The sequence below is a fragment of the Dromiciops gliroides genome, chromosome 6 (assembly GCF_019393635.1).
Source record: "Dromiciops gliroides isolate mDroGli1 chromosome 6, mDroGli1.pri, whole genome shotgun sequence".
NCBI lineage: Eukaryota > Metazoa > Chordata > Mammalia > Microbiotheria > Microbiotheriidae > Dromiciops > Dromiciops gliroides.
The window spans coordinates 140,219,382-140,236,013 of record NC_057866.1 but is presented as its reverse complement, the minus strand read 5'-3'; the positions used below and the strand labels follow the sequence as shown (position 1 = coordinate 140,236,013).

At 38.2% G+C, this 16,632-nt stretch overlaps 1 protein-coding gene across 3 annotated transcripts in view; it reads left to right on the top strand.

Moving 5' to 3' along the window:
- LOC122730830 (UDP-glucuronosyltransferase 2A1-like) overlaps positions 1 to 16,632 on the top strand; it is a 235,081-nt gene that overhangs the window by 81,508 nt on the left and 136,941 nt on the right. Inside the window, exon 1 of one of the 3 annotated variants that reach the window (XM_043970308.1) lies at positions 2,184 to 2,924. The exons of the other annotated variants lie outside the window; for them this stretch is intronic. Within the exon in view, the coding sequence (XP_043826243.1) occupies positions 2,204 to 2,924 (721 nt within the window). The 5' untranslated portion in view covers positions 2,184 to 2,203. Of the gene's footprint in view, positions 1 to 2,183; positions 2,925 to 16,632 lie in introns of those variants that run through there. 3 annotated transcript variants of the gene reach the window in all.

The window sequence follows — 16,632 nt, the reverse complement described above, 5'->3', positions numbered from 1 at the left end:
ACATACAAAATAAATTAGAAATAATCAGCAGAGGGAGGGCACTAAAAATTGGGATTTTAGCTGGGACTATGAAAACCAGAGAGGCTAGGACGCAGAGATCAAGATGGGCACCATTTTTTTGCAAGGGGAAAAATCAGTGGAAAGGATGAAAAGACCCAGCATCAGAACATGAGATTAATATTTGAATAACATCAAGGAGGCCAGTATTGTTGGGTCAATATTACTGGGACATGTGAGGATATATGGAGGCCAGAGGGATCAGGTGTGCGGAGACTTAAAAGGTCAACAGGTTATGAAAAGCTATGAACAAACAAGAGATTAAACCTTTGATCCATCTCTCAATAAGAAGCTGTGGTAATCTATTGCATGAGTCTGGGGGAATAGGTCACAAGCTTAGACTGTGTTTTAGGAAGATCACTTTTACAGCCGATTGAAGGATAGATTGGAGTAGAGAGATATTTGCTCTGAGAAGGGGTTCATAGACTTTCCCAGTTGTCAGAGGTCCTTGACACTGAAAACTTTAAGAACCCTTGTTCAGCTATAAGGAAAGAAATCTACCAGGTGACAGAGGCTTAGCTATGTGTGGCTTCTCTCCAAAGGCAGAACCTTAACCTTTGGCATCCTAGCATTTTCCAGACACAGCCAGCTAAGTAGAATCCACAAGTATGTAATGGATTGTTTGAGCCACTTCCTCTTCTTACCGAAGACTAAATGCTCTGAGCTAAAAATATCTCTGAAAGTTATTGTCATTATACCTCCTGTTTAATTTCCCTATAGGGAAAATCTCATGCTCCAAACCAGTGTCAAGATTTTTGCCAAAAAATCCCACGGGAATTGTAGGTGAAGTACAATTAATTTCCATCATCCCTTCAGCCTTCCAAGGTCCTTTTGGTATCCCAAGCAAGCAACTGGGGCAGAGGAAGGTAAATAACCAATGAAAGTTAAAGAGCCCCCATAAAACACCTCCTTCTACTTTAATTTTTCATTTAAATTTCCCAGAATGAGTATATACATTGAACAGATATACATATGCACACATATGTATACACATGCACATACATACATATATGCATATATACATACATGCATACAAATGAGACCATTTTTATCTTCTTTTACATATTTTTTCTACATCATATATATGTAACATATGTTACTTATTTTTAAATGCTTGTTGTTAATAATAAACCTCTGAACCTTTTAGTCATGCCACCCTTTGTGAGAAAATAATGGGATTTGGCAGATACTCAGAGGCCCACCTGGAGATTAATCTAAACTGATTGAATTAAGAGTGATTGACTTTGCTGATTAGATTGTAACCACACCTGGCTGGCCCTTAAGGAGGCATTGTTCTCAGAAGCTAGACTTTGAATTTAACTGGAGACCACCTTCAAGTCCAGTGAACCAATGGATTTGGATGACACCTACCAATCAGCTTGAAGCAGTGTGTAAGGACCACCTCTGCTCCAGACCTATAAAAAGCTTCCACACTCAGATTGAGGGGAGTTTATGGTTGAAGCAGGCTCATGGTGGAGGACTTGAGGAAGAACCAGACCAGACTGGAACTCTAGGCTAGATAGGCCTTATCTTAACTTTCTGAACTCCATGTGTTCTTTTTTTCTAATACCTAGTATGCTTTAGTAAATGCTTAATGCCCAAAGACTGGTGCTAAAGCCTCTAATTTTAGGTGACTACACATTTACATTTTAAACATCACACCTTATAAAACTCAGAGTATTTACCTCATTCTGCCTCATGTGTATTGATTTGCAGACTTGTTTTTGTCTCTGCTACTAGATTGTAAGTTCCTAGAGCAGGGGGATTGTTTTTCATGGTTTCATATGCCTTTCATAACTTGAGTGCTTCAAGATTTGTTCATGAATTGAATTATGTAACAGGCATTGATTTCCTGTATTGTGTTGCTTATTTTGCATTTTTCATTTCAGTAGTAAGATTTATGAAAAGTAAGTACAGTACTTTTCATGTTCTGAATTTGTGCATTCTACCTAACTTGTATTGGATGAAATAAAGAATTCCCTGGAAGAAATGTTTAAGCATTGAGGCATGGGGTAGAATAGGATTGGAGAGAACTTCCTGTAAAAATTAATCTTTAACTTGTCCCTTGGCTTACCTGTGTATCTTCATCCAGGACACACAAAGAGCAGGAGGACAGTGTCATAGAAAGGCACCAGGCTCAGGCACTATGCCTAAAAAGCAGGTTTCTATTCTGCTGCTGCTGCAGCTCTGCTCCTTTGGATTTGGGTCCTGTGGCAAAGTCCTAGTATGGCCCATGGCATACAGCCACTGGATGAATATGAAGATAATTCTTGAAGAGTTGTCAAAAAGGGGTCACACGGTGACTGTGTTGATGCCTTCTGATTTACCTCTCGTTGGCCCCACTGAAACTTCCGAACTGAACTATGAGAATTTTCCTGTACCACAAACAAGAGAAGAAACAATGAGCAGAGTAGAAACCTCTTTGGGCAAGATTATTAACAAAATAAACAGTTTGTCCCACTGGGAAAGATTGTGGGATTTACTTGGATTTTTCAACTATTTCATTCTTTTTGGAAAATCAAGGTGTGAAAATGTAGTCTTCAACCAGACATTCATGGAAAAACTGCACACAACTGGCTATGATGTGCTATTTACAGACGCTGTATTGCCATGTGGAGATCTGATAGCTGAGATGCTTGAAATCCCTTTCATAAATAGTGTCAGGTGGACCATGGGGAATGTCTATGAGAAATACTGTGGGCTGCTTCTGTCCCCTCTTTCCTATGTGCCTGTGGTACCGGGAGGGCTGACTGACAAGATGTCTTTTATGGAAAGAGTGGAGAATATGTTACTGTCTCTCTTCCTTGACTATTTCTGGTTCCATTCGCTGGAGAAAGAGTGGGAGCAGTTTTACAGCAGTGCATTAGGTAAGAGGGGTTGTTTTCAGGAGTGTTTTGGACTAAGCCATTTTACTTTCAGTTTGGTCTGTCAAGCTGATTATCATGGACTTCACTACACTTGCTTAAGTTTGTCTCCCTTGTATATGTTAAAGAGACTGAGAAAGCTTGAAGCGAAGTCTTTTTCATGATAAAGAAGCAGGTGTGTAGAAAGTATAAAGAAGACTGCCTTAAATATGGCATTCCTATCTAGAATGATTGGGCTACCTTATATTTTTATCTTTACTTTTTTGTGTTTTATTTTACTCTTTTCTCTAATTTAGTTGTTTGAACAATTAAGATATATTTTAGACACTTGTCAGATATGACTCAACTTTATGATTTTTTTCTCTCTGAAATAACCAAGAGCTTATCAGAAAAGGGAGATAGCAGTTGCTAAAAAGAGTGGAATAATAAGATGAGAAATAGGTTTCAGCTCTTATGATGCTACAGTTATGATGCTTTGGTTATTGGTCTTGGAGGAAGGTGCTGGGCTGGCCTAAGAGTATGTTTATTGTTTTGCTTTTGTTTTTGTTTTTTGCAGGGCAATGAGGGTTAAGTGACTTGCCCAGGGTCACACAGCTAGTAAGTGTCAAGTGTCTGAGGCCAGATTTGAACTCAGGCCCTCCTGAATCCAGAGCTGATGCTTTATCCACTGCACCATCTAGCTGCCCCGAGAGTATGTTTATTGAACAAATTTAAAGGCCATCTTGGGTGAGCTTGCAGAGAGGGCCTATTAGGTCACTGCTCACATGTTCAGCCTTCATTTTCTTTTTTGTTTGTTTGTTTGTTTTTTAGTGAGGCAATTGGGGTTAAGTGACTTGCCCGGGGTCACACAGCTAGTAAGTGTTAAGTGTCTGAGGCCGGATTTGAACTCAGGTACTCCTGACTCCAGGGCCGGTGCTCTATCCACTGCGCCACCTAGCTGCCCCCAGCCTTCATTTTCATTGATTCAAACTGTGGACTCCTGAGATTTCAAATATTTCCCTTTGGTGTTGTTCACTCATACAATAATGTCTGATTTTTGTGGACCCATTGTCTATGTTCATGGAGTTTTCTTGGTAAAGGTATGGGAGTAGTTTGCTATTTCCTTCTCCAATATGTCCACATTTTATAGATGAGGAATTGAGAAAATAGTGATTAAGTGACTTGCTCAGGGTCCGACAGTGAGTAAATGTCTGAGTCTGGATTTGAACTCAGAACTTTCTGACTCCAGGTTCAGGTCTAGCTGCCACTTCCCTTTGGTAGCATTACACAGAGATAACAGAAATATTCTTGACTTATTCAAATTAAAATAAAAAACTCTGTGAATAGACTTGTTTTCAATAAGAAACTTAAGAATAAACATAAAGATGCCAGACCTGAAGTTGCTTTTGCTCAAGTAGCAAGGCTTTGTGGGAACTACTAGCAGAATTCTGGGGGAAACTATAGTGTATTCTCTGTTCAATTCCATTCACCATTACTATGGAGGATTTTCATCTCTTCATTTATATGTGCTTCTTTCCTGGTCAAAATGGAAAGACAAGGTGACATTTATGGAGGTGTTCAATAGTCTCATTGTCATTCCCTCTGACTTTTTGCTGGATGCTTTTTTTTTCAAGTTTGGGGACAAATTTTATTGCCTTATGTGGAGCCTTATAGATTTATTTATTTTGTGACTCTTCATTGACTAGTCAGTGCCTCTTAAACTGAACTTATGTTCCTTGGGAGTTATGAGGATTTCCTACTTCCTTAGTGAAAATGGACTGTAACTCAGTTACAATTATTCAAGGAATTTGTCTTCCCTGAGGTGTGTAGTTGTGGGCCTAAGCTCTGCATTTCCCCCAATCCAGAAATTCTCATTATGTGAAAGAGAATGAAAGAGCAAACTTCTATAAAAGTAGCGCATCTTTTTGGGCAGTCAAAGTTCTCACATCAGTCCATTGTCATCTGGTGAACTTTTTTGGGTTTGTGTATTTTTAAATGGGTATTTGAATGGGCATGAGGACAAGAGGAAGTTCATAAATACCTTTTTATTATCTAGTGACAGCCTATTGTAGTGGAAAGAGATATACACTTGGAATCTGAAGACTTAGACATCAATCCTAACTTCCACTTGCTACCTGGGCATCCTTAGGCAGGTCAATTTCCTTGTGTCATGAATTTGCTTAATGGCAAGATGAGGGGCATGACTCTGACCACTGATGCCCCTTTTCAGAAAAACAAACAAACCATCTATCATCTGATGACTTATGGTTCATCCCTTTCTCTTCTTTATATGTGTGAATATACATATACTCATATTACTTGAAATACAATATGTATGATGCAGCTCTTTATTTTATTTTGAATAACTCAAGAAAATTTCTGTCATCTTTATACTGTGCTACCAAAGTCAAGTGTTTAAAATCTAAGAACTCCATAGTGTGTTCAAGTCATCATTCTATGTAATAGAATCCTCTTGATTACTGACATGGGATGAACCTCAAAGGTGAAAGAAGATTGGTTGAAATCAGTAAAAATGCAGACTAAGAATTTGTGAAAGTAAGAAAAGATTAAAAACTAATTGGGGGGAGGGGCAGCTAGGTGGCGCAGTGGATAAAGCACCGGCCCTGGATTCAGAAGGACCTGAGTTCAAATCCAGCCTCAGACACTTGACATTAGCTGTGTGACCTTGGGCAAGCCACTTAAACTTCATTGCCCCACAATAATAATAATAATAATAATAATAATAATAATAATAATAATAATAATAATAGACTTTAGAGCTTAATCCAAAAGAATTAGTGGGTCAAAGAACAACACAGAAACAATAGATAATTTCATTAAAGACAAAGACAATAATAAGCCAACCTACCAAAATTTGGGGGATTCAACTAAATCAATCTTTGCAGGAAACTATATCTTTAAACACTTTTGAAAACAAAAAGTAAAAGGTCAAAATCAACAAATTTGGCATATAAAATTTTAAAAGAAACCCCTAATTAAACACCAAAATAGAAATTCTGATAACCAAAGATGAGATCAATAAAATCTAAAACAAAACACTTTGAATTGATAAATTAAATTAGAAAATTCATAAAGGTAAGTGATATATAAATGTATAAAAGTAGTTTAATAATTAGTTGGCTTGGGGCAGCTAGGTGGCACAGTGGATAGAGCACCGGCCCTGGAGTCAGGAGTACCTGAGTTCAAATCTGGCCTAGACACTTAACATTTACTAGCTGTGTGACCCTGGGCAAGTCACTTAACCCCAATTGCCTCACACTTACCATTTCTCAAACTGAACTCATTATCCTCTCTGACACACTGCTCTTTCCCCAACATGCCTATTCATCACCAGTGCCTGTCATTAATGTCCTCTTACCTTTAGTTCTCTTTTCCAATTTAAACATCATTCATGCTGCAAAGACCAGGTCAAACCTGATCAAATCAATGGATCAAAGGATGCAAAAAGTATCCAAACTATTCTGCCTTTTCTGAATTCCTGTGTCAATTATTACCATATGTGCTAACTTTGCAGTGAAAAGAGAATTATCTTACTACTTCGAATACAACTCACAGTACCCAGAACTATGTTGCCACCTAGTATTTATTCTTTAGATATTGAATTAATGATGGATGAAATATTATAGTCATTGTCTTGGGGTATGTATACACTCAAAAGTGTGAGCTAAACACTTCTCTCACATATTCTGAACATTCACTTCATTCTTGGTGTAATGGAAATAAAGCAGAAACACACAAGGACTCAGAACTGATTCTTTAGTCTTTTCTTCCTTCAGTGCTTATCAGGCCCGTGGTTTTTAATTCCTAGATCCATATCAATATCATTCTGGAAAACTAAAGCTGCCAAGACATGAAATCACTGTCCTACTGCTTTCACTAAATATTCTCCTTGATCCTACTCACCTTCCTTTTAAGGTTGAAGTGCTCACCTTGCCAGTAATGAAAATGAAACTGGTTGCTGAACTACATGCTATGTCTTCTATGGCTTCTTTCTAACTAGCCAATCTGTTCTGGTGACAACACCCTTCTTCCTGCCAGTACTTCGGGGCTGATGGACAAGAAGTCTTCTTATGACCTTTTTTTTTTTTTTTAAGTGAGGCAATTGGGGTTAAGTGACTTGCCCAGGTCACACAGCTAGTAAGTGTTAAGTGTCTGAGGCCAGATTTGAACTCAGGTACTCCTGACTCCAGGGCTGGTGCTCTATCCACTGTGCCACCTAGCTGCCCCTTTTTGTGACCTTTGATGATGTAATGATTGGAATGATGCCACCTGCTGGAGACTTACTGTAGAAAAGCTCCGCCATGAAGTGAAGGTCTTTGAGGGCAAGACCAGGAGTCTTTTCTTTGGCATCAGGAAGTGACATTTGCTTGTGGGAGGAAGAAGGGGGGAGCCTGGCACTCTGACTGGGGCTTTTTCCTGAGGACTCTGGTGGAGAAGGGAGCTAGAAATGCGCTCTCCCTTTAATAGATAGATGAATGTAGGCCCTTCTTTTTCTCTTTACCAAATTCTTATTCTCCTTAATAAATGCTTAAAAGTCTAACTCTTGCTAAAGCTTATAATTTATTGGCGACCACTCATTAGATGTTTGAGACAGTTTAGCTAGAATTTTAGCCCTTAACAGATGGTGACCACGAAGGGACTATCTCTTTAAGAAGAATTTTGGCAACAAAGGCAGCTGTGGCTCGGGGGCTAGGAAATGACTCCACCCACTGAGTGAGTTGATCAACTATAAAAAGGCAAAATTTATAATGTCCTGCTTTTGGCATTGTAATATAGTCAATTTGCAAGTGCTCAAAGGGTGTATATGCTAGAGGACGACTTCCATAAGCTTTGGCCTTGAAAGCATGCTGATTATGAGATTGACATGTGGAGCAGCCTGAGCAGATTCGAGATGCTGTGTTAGTCACACCTGGTGCTATCCAGGTTCTCTTAATAGAGTCCACAATGCCTTGTGTGCCAAAATGACCTTTTCTGTGAATAGGGAGACATACCTGGTGATAGAACTTCTGGGGAAGAAGTGGTTTTCCCTCCGAAGACATCCAGACTCCAGTAATCTGTTTCGCCTTAAATCTCTTTTTTCCACCTTTCTACTTCAGAATCATCATAGGTTAGGTTGGAAGGAATATCCTCAGAAGGTGAAAGGTTAAATACATGTTCAGGAGCTTCTAATGCAGTGAGCTTGGCAAATTGGTTGCCATGGCAAGTGTAAATTTATTCTAGAGGTATTATTTTTGATAAGCATTTTCCAAAAAATAAAAAAGAGGGGAACATTTGTAAAAGTTTTCTTTTTTCAAAAAAAAAAGTTTTCTTTGAGATTGTGTTGTGCTTTAACTTGTATTTAAATATGTTCCAATTTTTAACAAAAGTAATTGTATACTTGGTATAAAGGGGGTGGAAGATAGTATATTTTATATCATTCATGACTCCCCCCTTGGGAAAATAATTTCAGCTTGAGACACTTACAAACTACCAATTCAGCCAGGCATGACAAAAGCAAGGCTTATCAAACTGTGTTTTATGTGGCATAAGAAATATTCTAGCTTACTGGGAAACAAATGGTTAGAGAATGGATCTTTTGATCACTTAACACTGAAAACTCTACAAATGATCCTTCATTTTGAGTCCCCCAAAGATGTAACTTATTGGAACCTCTGAAATATAGCAAGTGAGAAATTGACTGAAAAGGGAGAAAAGGAGGACGGCTTTGGGCCTGAATGTGAATGTAAATCTGCCTCTCAGGCTGACACATCAATAAAGGAAACAAAAAAGAAAAAAAGGGAAAATTCATATTTAGAGGAAACAAAAAGGATAGAAATCTTCCCTCTTCACGAGATCCCCTCCCATGGTAATGATGATGCTGTAGTAAGTCTTAGAAGATATATACCATTCAGCCCCAAAGATTTAGGTATATGGAAACGAGAAATTCCTAAATTTGATGAGTTAATGAGCTTATGGAAGCAATATTATCCCCAGGGGAAAGAGCAGACATAATAGCTGCAGCCAATGGCCTGGAAGCCACAGGAAAGGTTGACATTGGGTGGCCTATTGAAGACCCTGAATGGAATCCCAATAACCCTAGGCATTTTGAACTGTTAAAAGAGGCAAGAGACACATTCCTGAAGGCAATGGAATCCTGTGCTAGAAGGACTGATAATTGGGAAAAATTTATAGATACAGTTCAGAGTCCTGATGAGAGACCTGATAGATTCTATGATAGGTTATGTAAGCATGCTAAGCAACATGCTGGGCTAGACCCATTGAATCCTAGAGATTCCCATATTATCTGCTCTTATTTTGTATACCAGTCCTTACCAGAAATTCAAAAATACTTTAAAAGGCAGTGTCCAGATTGGAATAGGTTGAGTCGTGACAGACTTAAAGAAATAGCAACATATATTTATGAAGGAAATGAGAGGGAGGAAAAGAACAGACAAGGCATTTTAGCTCCAGTACAGGAAATAACAAAGCAGCGAAGCTGGGCAGTTGAGAATCACTACCAACCCCCAAATCACTGCCAACCCCAGAATCATTACCAACCCTAGAATCAATATCAAACCCCTAAATTTTGTCAGTACTGCCATAAACATGGACATTTTATATGATTCTGTAAAATTTTGAAATGAGACATAAACGAAAATAGATAAAATTCCTATCAGAGGAATACAGATGGGCAGAACCAAAACAGATATAGATCTTTTCATGGGGGTGCAGGACAAAGACAAAACAGACCTTTTCAGAGAGACACAGGTGGGCAGAATGAAAACCGTTACAGGCACTCTCAAAGAGGTGCTGATTTAGAAAGACTGGGGATAATAAAAAGGTCTTCCCTTACACAGTAAAAAGGGAAACTTTTAAATTACCTGATACAGACCCAAATATTCAGAGCTGCACATTCTTGGAGAGGTCTGTCTCTTTTTGGTTCCTGACTTGATGGTGGTGGTGGTGGTAGAGGACTTCACAGGAAATTTGAGGAAAGATAGGAATGCCAGACTGTTGGAATTCTGTTCTCAATCTTTCTCTTTCTATCTTTCAATAAACCCTTAAAAACCTAAATTCGTTTTATCAGTGATTTTATTCAGTTTCCCCCAAAACTGGGGGAACAGATTAGAGCCCACATTTAGAATCTTAAATTACACAATGACAAAGGTCAAGAATCTGTTTGCCCACCTTTTGTTGGTTTTGTTTTGGTTTTTGGTTTTTGGGTTTTTTGAAGGGGCAATGATGGTTAAGTTACTTGCCCAGGGTCACACATCTAGTAAGTGTCAAGTGTCTGAGACCAGATTTGAACTCAGGTACTTCTGAATCCAGTGCCGGTGCTTTATCCACTGCTCCATCTAGCTGCCCCCTCACCCACCTTTTTAGTGAAGAGATAAAGTGGTACAGTTTCCCTGTTTTGGAATGGATATTTGCTGCGGGGATAGGACCAGGTTTAAAATCAGGTAAACTCCTCTCCCTGATTTCAAATCTAGCCTCAGACACTTATTAGCTGTGTAACCCTCGGCAAGTCTCTTAACCCTGTTTGTCTCAGTTTCCTCACTGGTAAAATGAACTGGTGAAGGAAATGACAAACCACTCCAGGATCTTTGCCAAGAAAATCCAAGAGATCACAAAGAGTTAGACATGGCTGAGAAATGACTAAAGAAAAGGGTCACAGAAGTGTTACATAGCAGTTAGGATTTTGACCCAAGTTCTCTTACTGTATACCAAGTGTCTTTCCAGAACACCACTCTGGCTGTTATTGGAACAATAACTTCTTGTTTCTGGGATGCCTCTGGCTACCAAATTATTTGCAGAACTAAAATAAGTGCTATGCCATGGAGCAAATGCCTATTCTGGTCACTTTTCCACTTTCCCAGCACTGTGGCACTGTGGAGGGAAAAGCTCCTTCCCATGGGGGTACTTGAGTGTTTGGTGAAGTTAGTCAAAAGATTTTAATGACTGAAAAATCCTAAAACATAGATTCTAAGGATAAAAGTTTCCAGTGCAAGCCAAGCAATCATTGAAGCACTGGGGAAGCTTAACTTTTCAGTCCTGGCTTGAGAAAAGCATCATTGTATGTAACGATTGGGGACAATTTTATTTGGACTTTGGAGAAAGAAGTCAGATTTCAAGGAATTGAAGATGAAACTGTAGGTGAGAAGGCAGAGACAACCTGTGTGTGCTAAGTGTTCTAAGAGTACACTGATAAAGCATACTTTTCAGATATGGAAGAAAAGAATTGAGAAATATGAAAAGAAGTATCTTCAAGTTAAATAAAATTGTATCAGGTACATTACCTGAGTGTTGTGATCCAGTGATCACACTGGGCCCCAGTTTTCTCATTTGTGAATATATATAAAATTAATAAATCAAACAAGACTATTTCTAAATTATTTTCTAGCTCTAAAGTCTTTGCTCCTATGGTCCTGTAGCAAGAAGGAGAAGCTGAAACCATAGAAGTGTTCGGGTAGGCACAGAGAAATTTGGTTGCAATCATTCTGTAAAAATTAACCTAACCTGAGGCATTCCTAAATTTTGACCATAAAAGAGTCATCTATTCTTTGCCAAGGAACTTTTTACTTATACTTTTATCTAATTTAGTTACTTGAACTAAAGTAAATTTATCGTGATGAATTTTAGACTTTTGCTAGATATGTCTCAACTTCCTGATTTTGGTGGGGGGGAAATGAATGAAGGGTGTGAATCTGAACATAGTAACCTCCTGGGCTCTTTGTGCAAGTTCATCTAGGCTGGTTTTTTAATTTATCCAATTATATATGCATACATATGGAAAAATATATGCCTATATATTACTTATTGTGAATTGGATTTCTCTTCCATTATTGTCTCTTGGATTTTGCTTTTATTTGTGTGACTTTATTTTGCATCCTGGAATTTTGATGAAGCCATTAATAGTCTCAATAAGTTTCTTTGTCAATCCTCAAGTACAGGGATTATCAATCAACAAGTATAGGGATAGTTTTGATTCCTCTTTTCCTATCATTACAAGTTTTCTTTCTTTCTCTTATCTAATTGCTATTACAAATATAAACCTAGTACTAAAACTGGGGAAGTAAAAAGCAGAGGAGAATAAACTAGTATCATTAACTTATATAAGTTCAAAAATTTTAAATGAAATCTTGTCAACAATTCATCCAAGGGCAGCTAGGTGGTGCAATGGTTAGAGCACCGGCCCTGGATTCAGGAGTACCTGAGTTCAAATCCGGCTTCAGACACTTAACACACTACCTGTGTGACCTTGGGCAGGTCACTTAACCCCACAATTGCCTCACCAAAAACAAACAAACAAACAAACAAAAAAACCCAATTCATCCAAGACATCATTCATGATGATAAGTTTGATTTATACCTGAAATTCAAAAATGGTTCAACATCAAGGAAACAATCATCATAATTCCTGATATAAAGGAGAATAATATTCAAAACCACATTACTTCAATAGATTCAAAAAATAACTCTTCCAAAAATAGAATACTCATATACAATTCAAGGCAAGGAAGATTCCTTCCCTTAACATTCCCTGCTCCATGTCCATGCCTGGATAAATGTGTTTGAACAGCCTAGGCTCAATGCACAATCAGACTCCATTAAGCTTGACTTATAGCAGTAATCAAGGAAATATTATAATAGAAATATATCTATGTATTTGGATCAGTAACTTTTTGCTAAAATAACTATTTGTCAATTACCTAATGGGAAAAATCAGGGAGAAACAATAGAGGCAAGAATGAGTTCACAGTTTTGAAAGTTTATAAATATTTTAACTTTCATTATTCAGACATCTCTTGTTACCTCTCTTCTGTCAAATGTAGAATAGCTAGTAAGATCTTATCTGATCTTAACTTCATCCTTCAAAAGATAGAAGGAACAGCCAGGAGAAATTCAATTGTGGCTGTGATTCATAACAGCAGGGAATAACATTTTGGTGGGGTGGACATATTGGGAAGTGATTCTTCTTGACTCTGAGTATTTGATAGAGAAAGACAGAAAGTCAGAAATACTCTGGCATATGCCTTGATTATATGAAAGCAAATTTTAAATGATTATGGGGGGAAATGGGATGTCATGAACTGAAATTTGATAGGAAAAAATAGCCCTAAGAAGAATGGTAATCATTGAAATGAAATTTTTGATAATTCCAAGAATAATAATTTTGATGAGGAAAAAAGGGCAATTGTACAAAGTGACTAAAGTGAGTAAACAGAAAACGCACTCATGAGTTAGTTTTCTAAAAAGTCAAATATATTGAAACTATAAAAAGAAAAACAGAAAATGGGGAAAGTTTAAAAATATATCATGATTCTAAAAAAATAGCGTCAGAAATTGCTAAATTTCAGAATAAGCAGAAGCTGGCAAGGATTGGTAATGATAACAAAAAGAATTGTTTTATTTTTCTTTTAAAGCTACCATAGGGAAAAGGGATAGGAGGTCTATGGTGGATAGATGGGACTATGGTATTGATGATGAAGAGAACACATTGTTAGTCAATTTTTTTCTACTTCCATGGAGATTATTTCTTGCAAGGAAAATAATCAGTGCAAAGGATGAAAAGACCCAGAGTCAGAACATGAAAGTCTTGTTTGAATGACATCAAGGAGGCCAGTATTAGGGGGATCAAGATTACTGGGGTATGTGGGGATGGAGGGGGAGGAGAGGTATCAAGTGTACAAAGACAGAAAATGTCTATATGTTATGAAGGGCTATGAACAAACAAGGGATTTAATATTTGATCCATTGGGTTAATAAGAAGCCATGGTGGGGCGGCTAGGTAGCGCAGTGGATAAAGCACCAGCCCTGGATTCAGGAGTTCCTGAGTTCAAATCCGGCCTCAGACACTTGACACTTACTAGCTGTCTGACCTTGGGCAAGTCACTTAAGCCCCATTGCCCCGCAAAAACAAAACAAAACAAAACAAAACAAAAAACAAATAAGAAGCCATGGTAATTTATTGCAGGAGTTTGGGGAATAGGTCATGACCTTAGAGCAGTGTTTTAGGAAGATCACTTTTACAGCTGATTGAAGGATGGATTGGAGTATAGAGAGATTTGTTGTGAGAAGGGGTACATGTGTCACCCCAATTGCCAGACATCTTTGACACTGAAAACTTTAAGAACCCTTGTTCTAATATAAGGAAAGAAATCTCTCAATTTCCAGACTTAGCAATGTGTGGCTTTTCTCTCTGAGGGCCAAGTGTTACCCTGTAACATCCCAGCATTTTCAGGACACAGCCAACTAAGTAGGATCCACAAACATTTAATCATTTTTTAAAGTCACTTCCTTTTCTTGCCAAAGACTAAATCCTGTGGGGGTAAAAATCTCTTTGAAAGTTACTGTCATTTGTGATGAAATAATGGGATTTAGCAGATACTCAAAGACCCACCTGGAGATTAATTGAGACTGATTGAATCAAGTGAGAGTGATTGACTGTTGATTAAGCCTACTTCAAGTTAATTGAATTGTAATCACACCTGGCTAGCCCTTAAGAAGGTATTGTTCTCAGAAACTAGACTGTGAACTCAACTTAAGAACACCTTCAAAGCCAATGGATTTGGATGATGCCAACCAATCACCTTGAAGCAGTGTGTAAGGACCACCTCTGTTCCAGAACTATAAAAAAGCTTCCATAGTAATCTTAGAAGGAATTCCTGATTAAAACAGGCTGGTGGGAGAATTCCTGATTAAAGCAGGCTTGTGGAGGAGGACTTCAGGAAGAACCCAACCAGGCTGGAACTCTAATCTAGGTAGGACTTCTTTTTCATAACCTTCTGAACTCTTTGTAAATATCTGTATGCTTTAATAAATGTTTAATGCCCAAAGACTGGTACTGAAGCTTTTTAATTTTTGGCGACCACAATTAAGATTTTATACATCACGGTTTGGTGACCACGAAGGGACCTTAAGGACCCTCCCACCCTCCCTAGTTTGGCCACAAATCAGCTAATTTGGTGGATTTTCCAAATACCCCCCCCAGACTTTCCCTTTGCCTAATCTCCCTTAAAACCTTTAAGCCTCTAAAAGCCTTGCTTTAAAGAGAAAAAGCCAGTCCAGTTTAAAGGGCAAAATATGATTAAATTTCTTGTTTTCCCTTTGCTTTTTTCAATTTTTTTCATTGGAGCATGTTGGGGTACCATACTGTCCAAATTTAGACATCTAACTTATTCGATATTCCTTCATTGTGTTATCAGTCTCCTCCTCACTCACATAGCAAAATCTTTTTGGTATAATGGTATGAGTGTAACTGTCTCCACTGAAAATGTGTTTAATATTAGTAGGAATTTTATGCCTGCAGTTGAAATAAATTTTAATACCATGCTTATGATAGTTCACATGACTATAACTCTCGTTATGGGTATTATCATGGTTGTAATGTGGAAAGAGATTAAAGGTAGACCACATGGCAAGGGAGACGGTAAGATAGCTCCCTCTGCTGGAGGTAACCCAGCTTCAGAAACAGATATTGGCCAGTCTTTAGAATCAGATCAGCAGAAACTACTCCCCCTGCAGGAAGCTATAGAACATAGTAAAAAGGGAGTGCCAATTCAGGTTAGAAAATATAACCCCTTTAGACCAAGTGACTTGAGCGCATGGAAATCAGTCATCCCTAGTTTTGAGAAAAATCCAAACACTGTAATTTCATAGTTAAGGACTATATTTAATGCATATCAACCCACTTGGGCTGATGTTACTTGCCTTATGGAAACTTTACTGTCCCCAACTGAGATTATAGATATTATCTCAGCAGGAAATGCCCTTGTTGCAAAGGGTCAGGCTGATATGGAATGGCCTGTAAAGGATCCAGAGTGGAATTATAATAACGACAGGGAATTCCAAAAATTAAAAGACGCTAGGGAAACACTTCTGAAGGGAATGGAATTATGCTCTAAAAAAAACCCCGAAAACTGGATGAAATTTATGAGCACATTTCAGGAGGTTAACAAAAGACCAAGCAGATTTTACGATAGGCTTTGTGAGACCGCCAGGCAATATACCAGATTGAATCCAATTGATTTAAAAGATTCTTATATTATCCTAAACATGTTTGTTTGTAATTCAATGCCAGAAGTACGCAAATATTTTCTGACTCAATGTCCAGATCGGAGGAGCTTCACAGCTGATAGAATTAAGGACCTTGCGAATTATGTCTTTGACTTACATGAGGAAAGTCCAGATCACACTAAACAGAGCATTCTGGCGCCGGCAATTCCTAGTCAGCCATGTGAACACTGGAATAAGGGCACTAAGATGTGTTGTTACTGTCGTAAGGAAGGGCATACATTGAGGGAATGTAGGACTTGGAGAAGAAATTCTAATTACAGGCGAAATCAAAATAGAAATAGATCTTTTTGAAGGAATACAGAGGGAGAGTATCAGAATACCAGAAATAGACCCTATCAGAGGAATACAGAAAGACCAGAATAAGGGTAACCAAAGTCCCCCTCAGAGGAGGGCACAGGAATGACGGGGTCTTGGGGAGGAATGGAACATAGATAATGAAAGTAACATATTCCCAGATTCAGATTTTTTGAATGCCCTTGTACCAGTCCATTCACCTCCCCAGAGTAAAGAACCACATGTCACCCTAAAAGTGGGGGAGACTTATTATGATTGTCTGCTAGACATAGGAACTTCTAAATCAGTATTAGTAAGCAAACCAGACCCTGGGTGTAGACCTGTAGGATTTTTGAATGTAGTAGGAGTCTCAGGAAAAACC